We start from the raw sequence: 11651 nt of genomic DNA, 5'->3' as shown, positions 1-11651 counted from the left end.
TTCCAGCATTTTTTGCTTCATATACACGTATGCTCCTGTGTTCCATTTTCTATTTTAGAATGCAGCCGATATTTCTCCATTACGGCACACGCCAGGCACAAGTATATCTCCTCCCCCTTGAATAAGCAATACTTTTAAAAGGCATATACAATTCGCAACTGCAAATTCCAGCGAATTTAATCGACGTAAAGGTAAAGTACACAAAAAGATTCAAACTATAAATTCGTAATTAGAAACTCATAAAGACTAAATTACAATGAATTAGATAGCCCACTAAATTGCCACCAGATAAATATAACCCCCACATTTTTATATCTTTTCATTTTCTCTTTCTCACAATTTAGAATATACGTTTCGCGAACGTAATGACAATAAAACGACGAACAATAGCAAAGGTATAATATATGTTCAAGTAATTAAAAATTAACGCCGTTTATCGGTAAATATAATCACAATGATTTAATCGTAATAAATGATAATCGTATCGAAAAACAACGGTTCAATTGAATTTCGCTTCATCGTACGTGCATTTTTTTTTAGTTTTTATAAATATCAGGTAAATAACGTAACAGCATTTCTCTTTAGATCCCACGCGATCTCGCGCAATGACGACCGCGTTTACGACATTCTTCTTTTTTTCTTTTTTTTTTTTGGTCCGATCGCAATAACCAGTCTCTCGTTTACTTTAGTTTTACTTATTTATTTCATTTTTGTTTCGATGGGACGAACACGACGAATCTGCTAAACGCGGTCGTGTTTTAACAAAATTCGATCCTCGATCCTACTATCACAGTCAAATCTCCCGTTTCTCGTATCCCATATTTTAACCGCAATTATAACAACACTTTGTTCGAACGTTTCTTCGCATTATTTTACATACACATAGAAGAACATGTGCAACGATATTGAAATATGTTCATAAGTGAATAGAATATTTCGCGAGCACTTTCACATACCAAGAATCGTCTCGAAGGAGTCAAGTAAAAAAAAAGCAAACGGAAAAGATAAAAAAAGACAGAGAAACGAAGAAAACTACCCTTTCGTTATCATCTCGAATAAACGACCGGAAACAATTTTTTTTTCGTAGGAACACCAGTGTGCGTGGGAAATGCAGTATCTCATTTATTTTCTTTTTCTTTTTTTTCTTTTTCATTTTAACTGTTTTTGTCTAAAAGGCGCAGTATTCGATGTTCGATGACGAAATAGCGTGTATTCCGAACGATCAGAACACTGCAGCACAAGCTCGTCTGTTAAGAAACTTTTTCGTTCTTGGTATTTCTTGTAGCGATACAATACATTATTCTTGCTTTCGGTACGACAGAAATGCATAACCACTTTGTTAATTCTATAATGTAATTCTTTGCCAGTTGTATCGATTAAAAAGGTAGTGCCTCAACTATCTCAGATATACGATATCAACAAGTAATCGCGAAATATGCATTATTCTATGTATGTGTGTGTGCATATATATATATATAAAATATATATATATCATATATATGATATATATATATATCATATATATGTATGTATACACATCATATTTACATATATATAGATATATACATGTATGTATGTGTGTATATATATATATATATAGCTTCTTTATAATATTTATATTTATATATATATTCCATTTTTTTGTTCATTATACTCTTGTTGTATGTGGGGCATATATAAATACGTGACTAGTTTTCAAAAACGAAAATCCCTTCGCTCGCGTTGCGTGTTCAAATATTTCTTTTTTTCTTCTACTCCATATTCATCAATTCATTTCGCATCATCTTGTCATACATATAATTGTCTAGTACACACTCGTACACGTATATCGTATATACGACGCTCCTTATATTTTTTCTATTTTATATTTACTTCGTTTGTTACAGCCTTTAAGCATCTTATTTAAATTCTGCAAGCGTGACTGAAAATTAAGAATCGAGTTACGCATGCTCTCCCAATCTAAGTGTAGAAGGACCGTTACTATCGTTGCGATCCCTGCGTTTGAAAAATTTTCAGTGTATAATTTACTTTCTTTTTGTCTGTTTTGTTCTTTTACTTTAAATAACCTATTATCTCCGAAACCTGTCCAAGTAAGTCTAGATAGTCTAACGATAATAATTGCCTATTAAGGACCGTCGAAGCGACACCGTTAATTAATTGATCGAATCGAGATCGTTTTCGCACGCCGATAATAAATTAATAGGAGACGCTTCATACGCTAGCGAGGCGACGGGGACTCATATTATTTGGTTGCATTAAATTATTTAGCTTCGTCGGGGGCTAACTCGGAGCGTCTTCCGGTTCCAACATGCCACCGGACACGCTCGGCTCGGTTTCTCTATTTTGGCTCATCGACACGAACTGCTGCGACAACATCTGTAGACTCTGTCGTACCTAAAATAATGAATATTTATTACAGTTCTATTTTTTCATTAGATAATTACATGAATGGGTACTACAGGGGAAGAACAAGATAAGTCAAAGTTACAGGCAAGATAGATACATAGATAAATAGCCTTAGTAAATTTAATTTTAAAGCTAAATATGTGTTCTTTCCTACAATTCAGATTTTAAAAAAAATTTCCCTTTAAAAGTATTTTCTCCCATAATATTAATATTTTATCAAAATAATAGTGACAGACATTATAAAGTTAATGAAATTTCAAGCTATTTTACATAACAAGTGTATACATGAAATAAAATTTTCCTGTGGTTAGTGTTCAAATACTTTCGAAAGCCACTGTAAATTCCAGTATTTTAGTTATATTCATAAAAATATATCCGCAATCTGTTTATGGGATTAACTTCATCCATTTTTCTATAGTGAAGTAATCGTACCTTTACTATTTGATCAATGTTTGTATTAAGGTAATGCAAAAGTCGATCCTGAGTGAAACGTTCCGGCGAAACAAACGGATGGTTGAGATACGCCGTATGTAACCTGTCGATGCGAATCATCATCAAAGCCGCCGACATATATAGAGCTGCTAGGACTACTATCAGTATGGTGATCACTGTGCTAGTTCTCAATCTACCCGTGAACAAGGATAAAACAGCGTTGGAGTTGTTGGACGTTGCTGGAAGTATCGGCACCGATGGTGGTTCCACCCTGAACAGATACAAAAATTAATTAGCAGGTAATTATTAAAAGACTTATGAGAATAATTAAACAGTTTCTGATAGCTACATCTTGATTAATAATTGTATATAAGATAGAATATATTTAACATGATTCAGGTAGCAGTTTACTTGGAACGATTTATGAAATTTAACAATAAAAAATAAAAGATAAACGTAATAAAAACAATACGGTCATGGTTATATTGGTAAAATTTGAAACCAGGCTAAAAATGTATATGTAAGTTCAAAGTGATTCATACAGACAATATATGTGTATTCAGTCAAAAATTAGTACGTAACTTATACATGTAAATGGTGCTTTTTTTCAGACATATAAATAGTTCTAAAGATGAGCCGACTAAACATTGTAGTTTATCAATGTTATGGATTGATTAATGATCGTTGAAATACTTTGTGGTTGCATTTACGTTTGCAATAAATACCTTGTGAATGCCGTATACATTTTCAGATTCGTTTCAAGCTTTACCAATATAAACATGATCGTGGTATCTTATTACGATGTTAACGCTACTTCAAAATACTTCGTATTACACACACAATATATTCATAAAAAGTTTCCACAAGGATTCGCATGCTTTCACGAGCTATTATATAAACGGTATTCTAACTGACTGCAGACAAGAAGATGACGAGAATATTTCTAGAACATTTATTTACTTTGTAGGTGGTGGCAAACTAGGCCTAACAATTTTCAATGGGACAGCATCGGTGTCGGTGCAGATGGTCGGCGGTCTGGAGTTCAGATCTGTCCCGCTTTCAGACATGCTAGAATCATCTTCCTCCGGGTTCACCTCCTCGGAATCATCGACAACCAACGCGTTTGGGGGTGAGGCTTCTGCTCTGTGGTCAACGGTAGAATCGTTGGCGACGGTTGTGGTTCCAGCGCAGCGTCCCAAACCTGTTTCATCAACTTGAAGGTCGAGTCTCTGGATAGAAGGGAACAGAACACATGCCTCTCCTCTTCGGTGGCGATTGCCACAGCGTTTGGAATGATTCGTGCTGTCTTTTCTTTACTGATCTTCAACACGGAAACTGTAGGTATCAAAAGCTTCGTTACATAGCCGAACACGTTACTATAGAACGCGAAATAATTTGGTGTAATGTACAGGTGTCCTTGCAACAAGATGTCGCCTACCAGCGCGCAACTGTAGTAGTTTAATACCCGTTCGTCCGCAGCAACCTGAATCGAATAGTAGATCGAGATTAGATTTTCTATACATACTCTACCCAACGAGAAGTCAGGAAAGGTAAACAAAACGCGATTATGGTGATACACGAATGTCACTAGTTGGCGCAAATAGCTGTAGTCTCGGCATTTACGTTTTGTTTACCCTCACTGATTCGTCTTGTTGGAGTATAGTTGCTGATAGATGTAGATCGATCGATAGGCGTGGAATTTCGAAATGGATTACCGATCTGGGTCAAGTTTTATATTGAGAGTAAGGCATGAAAATGGCTAAGCGTCGTACGCTACGTCTCGTAACTACAAAACCTTCCAAGAATTTCCAGCTTTTATATCAAATAATATAATAGCATGATTTGCATATAATAAGCAACGAATATGTTACGTCCGGAATCGTATCGAGAAACAATTTATCAAGTTCTTAAAAGAAGATCAGAATATGTCGATTGCGAAAGAAATTAAGTAAAAATGTGATTCTCATCGCCAATTATGAGTTTTGACCCAAATAGTTAATCCCAACTTCGCGTATTTTTCTCACGAGATTATTTCATTATGATTTATATAAAATAAATTTATTATTATTCGTTATTAATATGAAGTTTATGAAACAGAAATTATTTTATAATGACAATTCAAAGCATCAAACATGAAAAGCAAGTGGGATTTATCGCTGTATTTATCATTAGTTTGATAATTAACGCGAAAATTTTTATTTCCTTTATATACTTAAAGAAAATTAAAGTATAAATTTATTATCGATAAAGCGATAAGATTTTAGTTGCGATTCCGGGAGATTATCCTTGTCGATTTATAGTAAACAACAAATTAAAGTAAACATTCACGTAAGATCTATAGATAAAAAATAATATCGTAAATTTCATCGTTCAACGGTGTTCTAGTTCAAGAAAGTAGCGTCGTGTATGTGAGACATCAATGAGAATGAGCGAAACTCTTATGAATTACCTGAGAGAAATGCCTGTGGAATTTCTTCTGTCTCGCGCTGCTGGTAGTCGTTGGCGACGATGTGGACGAAGATCTACTAACCTTCCTGGAGTCTGCACAACACCACCAGCTGCCATTGATGGTGTACTTCTACTGAGCGGTTTGGAAAGATGACTGAAAAAAAAAGAGATAGAAATTTGTTAATTACAGAATAAATTAATTAATCTAACAAATCAGTGTGGACACGATAAAGTAAATGCTCATAAATAAGAATAAACAGATGGTAACTCTTTTCTGAAAGATACGAATAATCAGTTATCTTTGATCCTAATAAAAAACTGAACTTTCTACATCTTCTAGATCTTAAAATCTTCTATATAGCGAAAAGTACAGTTTTGATGTAGTCTGATAAACAGATCAGTGATTTATAGACGATATATTTGATTAACACGTGACATGATAAATACACCTAAAATTTGATACCGAAACGTTAGAGTAGTATTTTATCTACTTTTTGCGTTTAAATCAGTAACTCGTAATCAAACTGAAGATTTTTATGTGCAATTTTATATTCTTGCATATAGCACTAGAGGAATAATATCTAAGTGGGAACTTAATACTTGAACGTACACTCCACTTCAGCGGTGTTACCTACATAGTGTACTATACTTTAGATATTTTATATATTTTTGTATATTGTATGCAGTCTGTGCATTTTTGCAGCTTTAAATATAACGTAAGAGCTTAAAGTCTACAGTCTGTTTTTATGATAGTTTGTGTAAAGTCTACATGTCTTTTTGCGTGCAACACAAAGATCAATGATGTGTAAAAACATGTGTTTAATTATTGTTAACATATTATATCGATTATTACGCATTTAAGTTCAAAACACTACCGTGGAGCACTACAACTATAATTTAGCTTTCGAACAACAATTATCTGTGTTTCGGTAATCTTCGATTAAGTTAAGAGTCTTATAATATATAAATTCAAATTTAATATTTTTCATTGTTATCAAAAAATTAAGAGATTTAAGATTTTTCACGGAAGTTTGTAGGTAAACTCCAATGCGTTCTAATCTCTTTCTTTTACAAAGAAATGGGAACTTTCTGTTATTTTTTGTCGATTAGTTTCTTTGTTTTTGAAATAAAGATATATTGCATGGTAGAAAATGTAAATTTTTAAATGTCACGTCATTTGATATTGATGCCATATGAAATATTAAAAAACTTATTTACGTATATAAATTTATATATAAAGACTTCTGACTATGACTGAATGCGAATTCATGAATTTTAAATGTACAAATCTGACGTAATTCACAGAGAAAAATTGAAACTGCGGAGAATTATAAAAATTAATAAAGAATTTCCAAAGTATAAACATTTCGTTGTAATAGAATCCTATTTCTTTTAATATTTAGAATATCTCTATTTTGTTCCATGGAGTTTCACTTACCGCTTACATTCCGCCTATAATTCTAGACCACCCTATTACGTATTATATACAACATGTCATAACAACATGCCAAACTCAAATAGAATTAATGGAAATGAAAAATAAATCACGCCGAATCCACAAACCGAAACCTCTCATCTCGAGAATTAAAGAAACAAACTTTCTCAATGACGTCGATTCCTATGCAATTCGTCATCCATAGCGTCACCATGATCGATCGTTCTTATTTTAAATCATTGTAACACTGCAGATGTTACGACAGATCCATATTTGTACAAGCTCGACTAGAGAAGTGGAACTCGAATAAGAGATTTGTCTTGCGCCTGATAATTTTCTGCATTTTCGACTCGTACGTGAAAAAAAGAAATTTTATACACAGACTAACATTTCTTCACACGACGCTTCATTAAGTAAACGATTAGCAAGAAATCATTCTACATAGCAGAATAAGTAAAAGAAAGCTGGGTTTTCGAGAAAATAAGGTTTGAAACTGTTCTGTAAAGCGTTAGCACGCTATACATCTATTTGACGAATTTCCCAATTTTTTTACAAAATAAAACGTCATACGAACAAACCCTATTCTGCATTTTCGACTTATTGTTATTATTATGTCAATTACTCACTCCTGCCCCGTCTGAAATTAGCCAAGTTCCGGTTAACAAATTTCTCAATTCGATTTCCTCGAATACGAGGCATCAAGCAATTTTGTTCTATTCGCACTATTACACTAATACCAATACGTTTATCACTGCTTTTGTCTAACACTGTTCGAGTCTTGCAGAAAAGAGCCGTGTCCAGAGGAAAAAGAGTTCCCTTCTTTTGCTCTAAGCGTAACAGTGTGAATAAGAATAATCCAGCAGGCTGTGAAAAGCCTTAAGACTCTCAAATTTTGTTCTACATTTCCGAGCTTTTTTCACATAGAATCGCCCCTTGCCGATTGTACTATGATTTCTCAGATACCTTGTACCTAAGTTCCCCATAGATGCGTGAACATCCACAACCGATTTGATTATTATATGTGATTATTATATAGTCGCACCTTCTTTTCCGAATCTTCGGGCTCCAAATATCATTGCTCCAGACGTCACATTCGAATATATTAGACTTGGAATTCGATCGAAAAACCATGGTGACAGATCTGACAGATAAACTGTATCTTAGAAAAAGAAAAACCAAGACTCTGCAAATCTGTCAGCAACCGAAACGATCTTTCTCTTTGAAAGTGTTCCAGTTTATGCGATACACCATACGATTGACAATTCGATGAAACGAACTGTTAGCCACCTTCTACGGAACTGGCATTAATTCGTCAGCGCAACCGCTCCAAGGAATTATTTCGATCGTTAATTGCGTCCCGCTACCAGTTGGCTTAATGTAAACGAGCGACGATCGAAGACGATCGGGGATGCGATACTGGTAATTGAATTCGCTAGAGAATATTTTATGTCGTTTTAGCCGTTGCTATCCAGGGACGTTCATATCCGGCGATCGGTATTCCGTGTGAATAAGATTCCCTCCTTTATTCCAATACGACGACGAAGAAAAAAATATTTTTGAAAGGAGAGCACGCGAAGTAAAAGATCTTTTACAAACAGAGCTTATAACGACTCGAGGAAGGAACCGACGACACTACGACGACTGTGGATTTTTAAAATACCACTAGAACCACGTGCAAACATTTTCCAACATTCGATCACACTTCTGTTTCTTCGCCGTTTATTTTATATTTCTCTTCTACTTGTTTTCCGTATCTTGTTCAATCTTTGTTCGTTTCTTCTTGGCTTCTCGTTAGTTTCTTCTTTGCTCGCGTCATGGTGAACACAGGAAACAGCGTAAGAATTCTGACCAACGATCACGGTCGCCGTATCGATCGTTTAACAAACGTGTCGCGTATCGTACGGTATTAGACTTTGCGAATGCAGGATATATCGTGGTGTTATCGAGCAGAAGCTTGATATTGATAATACGTGACGAAATATTCTGGTTTTTTCTTCGTACATGACTGTAGACTAAGAAAATTTCAGTGAGTTAAAGTTCATTTTTAATGATAAACCACCGGATGTTTCTGAGGGATACTTCAGCGTAAATACAATTTTTTGTATCCTATCAATGACACGAAATGATACATAATAGTGGCGATAGGAATAGACAGACGTCTCTTAAAATATTTCTAAACGTGAAAATAACTCGTTGCTTATTAATAACTCGATGATCATCCGATGATATGTAACGAATACTCCTCGCTGTTCGTCTTCGTTACCAACAACATATAAGATACAGAATAATGGATAAACAGATTGAAAATTAGATAATATGACGGCGAAGTTGAAGCTAATAAACGGTAAACTACCGATTTTTGTAAATTCATATTTTAATGAACGTAAATAAATCTGCTACAGTACTTCAATTTTTTATCTTTGAAAGACATTATTGTTTTAACGAAAAATTGCGTATGTTAATAACGATTTTTTCAACTATTTTCTTATAAAAAATACGATTGCATTGAATTTTATTTTATACACTGCTTTAATGTTTTACTTGGAATATTTTGTTACAGGCATTTTGTACTTTTTGTTTTGTTTCAATTTCCCATAACTATATCAACACTCATATCTTAATGAATATTAAAACCTTGTGTCTTTCATTATATAATTATTCGTATATATATTGTTCGATAACCATTGTTCAAATTCTTCGTGATTTTATTGTTATAAAACGTATGAGTAGCAAGGTATAAGATGTATGATATGAAATAGTAAAATAAATATTAATATTTAAATATTACGTACGATGATAATTAATGTTGGATTTTGACTATTTCATCGTATATATAATTATTTTTATTTATTCGCCATGCAATGAGATTTTGTAAGATCTACAAGTACGTAAACAAGTGACGAGATAGAATATCATTTCTATAACAAATTTCACCAGAGAATCTAAAACAGAGAAGTAAATAAGTTACGTATAATGTTCTCTTTTACCTTTCTTACTTTTGACCTTCTTTATATCGAACAATTTTACACTTAAATGCGCAGAAATATCATTCATTTATTTTAACAAAAAGAATTTGCAAATTTAATATTGTTTGTCTTTTTACTGTATTAATTTTGTATTATTATATCCATTTGAAATCAAGGAATAAATTAAATTTAAATGAAAGATATTATATAAAGATATTATATAAAGATTTAATATAAAGATTTAAAAGAAGATTGAAAATGAAAGATAGGAAATAACACCTTTATTTCTTTTTGTAGCAAGAAATATTTATACTTACAAATTTTAATACCAACTATGCGAGTCTATGTATGAAATACTATAATTATTGAAGATTCTTAATAAATATTTTTAGCTGACTAACAAATACAACTAGTTGAATTCTAAGAGAATATTTAATCCATATCAGATTTTTTAATAAAAGGAATTACATATCTTAATCGTATAAGTATGTATTCCACTAACACTTACATTACGTTAAGAATTTTCAAGATAAGTAACGTAGTAAGTTGGCAGAAATATAATCTAAATATTCCCTTTTTACAAATAATGTCAGTTCTACGAAGTTTTAGGGCACTTGGTGGCCTATGAAAATATTTGCTCCATTAATATTTACTATTTTAACACATCTTGTATTAATATTTATTTTAATATACTTCTTATTTCTATGTAATATCAATATTAATTTTCAATATTAATTTTGTATTGTCTTTCGTCATAATCATATCTCTATAAAGCATTATTTCCTATAATATATTATTGTATATGTATACATATGTGTACATATAATCTTACATATATATTGTTCATATGCCATTTTGAATTATGGATAAAAATGAAAATTATAGACGTAGATAATTCGTAGATATTCTATGAAATCAAGATTATAGATTATGACATTTTGATTTGTGTCTATGACTATTATAAAAGCGCAAAAAGGTACTAAAAAGTACCATAAAGAATTGCGCTTAAAGGCAAACGTTATAGCAGTTCTATCAAACTAGAAACTTTTTTCTTGCGAAAACGTAGAACGATTGTAGCAGCGATTTCATTCGAAATTGTTATCAAGCAGGTGTGACAGAAATAACGTATTGCTTTTCACACTTCGTTCTTATGTGAACAGGTGTCTCGATATCTCGTGATACGTTATCTAGAGGAACTAACAATTCCTGGAAATCTACGTTAAGCCTAGACGATCGCGAAAACAATTAGTTTCTCTTCATAGATAGAGCTCTTTTTAGCGTTCTACTTCCGGCGTGGTACGAAATGTAGTAAAAGTTGATTGCATTCAATGCATAACAGACAGAAGAAGTATCAGAACTATCGTTGTTACTTATCTTAACGTGATTCGTTTATGTACATGATTATGTACAATTGGCAATTATTTCGAGAATTAATTGGCAAGAATTTCATTTTTTTAATTTTGACAAAATATATATATATTATTTTGTAATTCAATTATTACGTTTAATTGTTTTTGGGCAGCTAATTCACTATAAAAGTAAAAGATTTTAACGCTCATAGAATAGTTTCAACTATCAAAAATTGACAGAAAATATATGTATACCATGTATCGTTTCCAATATTTGATTTGATCGATTACGAATTAGATAATTCGGTATACATAAAGATTGAATGCCGTTTTTAGATTATATACCGTAAAGATTATCGCACTTTATACACCACAATAAATGTTATTCATAACGCGATCGTATCGCATTAAATAAACATAAAGAACTAATTCATCGTCGATAAATTTTGATTTGCATTTGCGGAAGTAGGATTAACTGTGTTTGACGACTTCCAGAAACGTTTCCAATAAACTAACTACACTTGGCCACGTTATGCAATAGCATATTACAAACCACGGTGCACAATTGGTCAGCTGGTATAATTGTCTTAACCCCATTCGTCAAGGCCAACCATT

At 32.7% G+C, this 11651-nt stretch overlaps 1 protein-coding gene across 1 annotated transcript in view; it reads right to left on the bottom strand.

The window, feature by feature from the left end:
- Nucleotides 1-1636: 1636 nt before the first annotated feature.
- The window catches only part of LOC117216145 (GRAM domain-containing protein 2B-like), an 81516-nt gene continuing 71501 nt past the window's right edge, over nt 1637-11651 (bottom strand). The window contains 6 exon segments of the mRNA XM_033462660.1: nt 1637-2394; nt 2839-3109; nt 3799-3973; nt 3976-4321; nt 5288-5370; nt 5373-5440. Of these exon segments, the coding sequence (XP_033318551.1) occupies nt 2281-2394; nt 2839-3109; nt 3799-3973; nt 3976-4321; nt 5288-5370; nt 5373-5440 (1057 nt within the window). The 3' untranslated portion in view covers nt 1637-2280.

The sequence above is a fragment of the Bombus bifarius genome, unplaced genomic scaffold (assembly GCF_011952205.1).
Source record: "Bombus bifarius isolate JDL3187 unplaced genomic scaffold, Bbif_JDL3187 scf7180000010252, whole genome shotgun sequence".
NCBI lineage: Eukaryota > Metazoa > Arthropoda > Insecta > Hymenoptera > Apidae > Bombus > Bombus bifarius.
The sequence above is the reverse complement of the archived record's forward strand: the minus strand, read 5'-3'. Positions and strand labels throughout refer to the sequence as shown.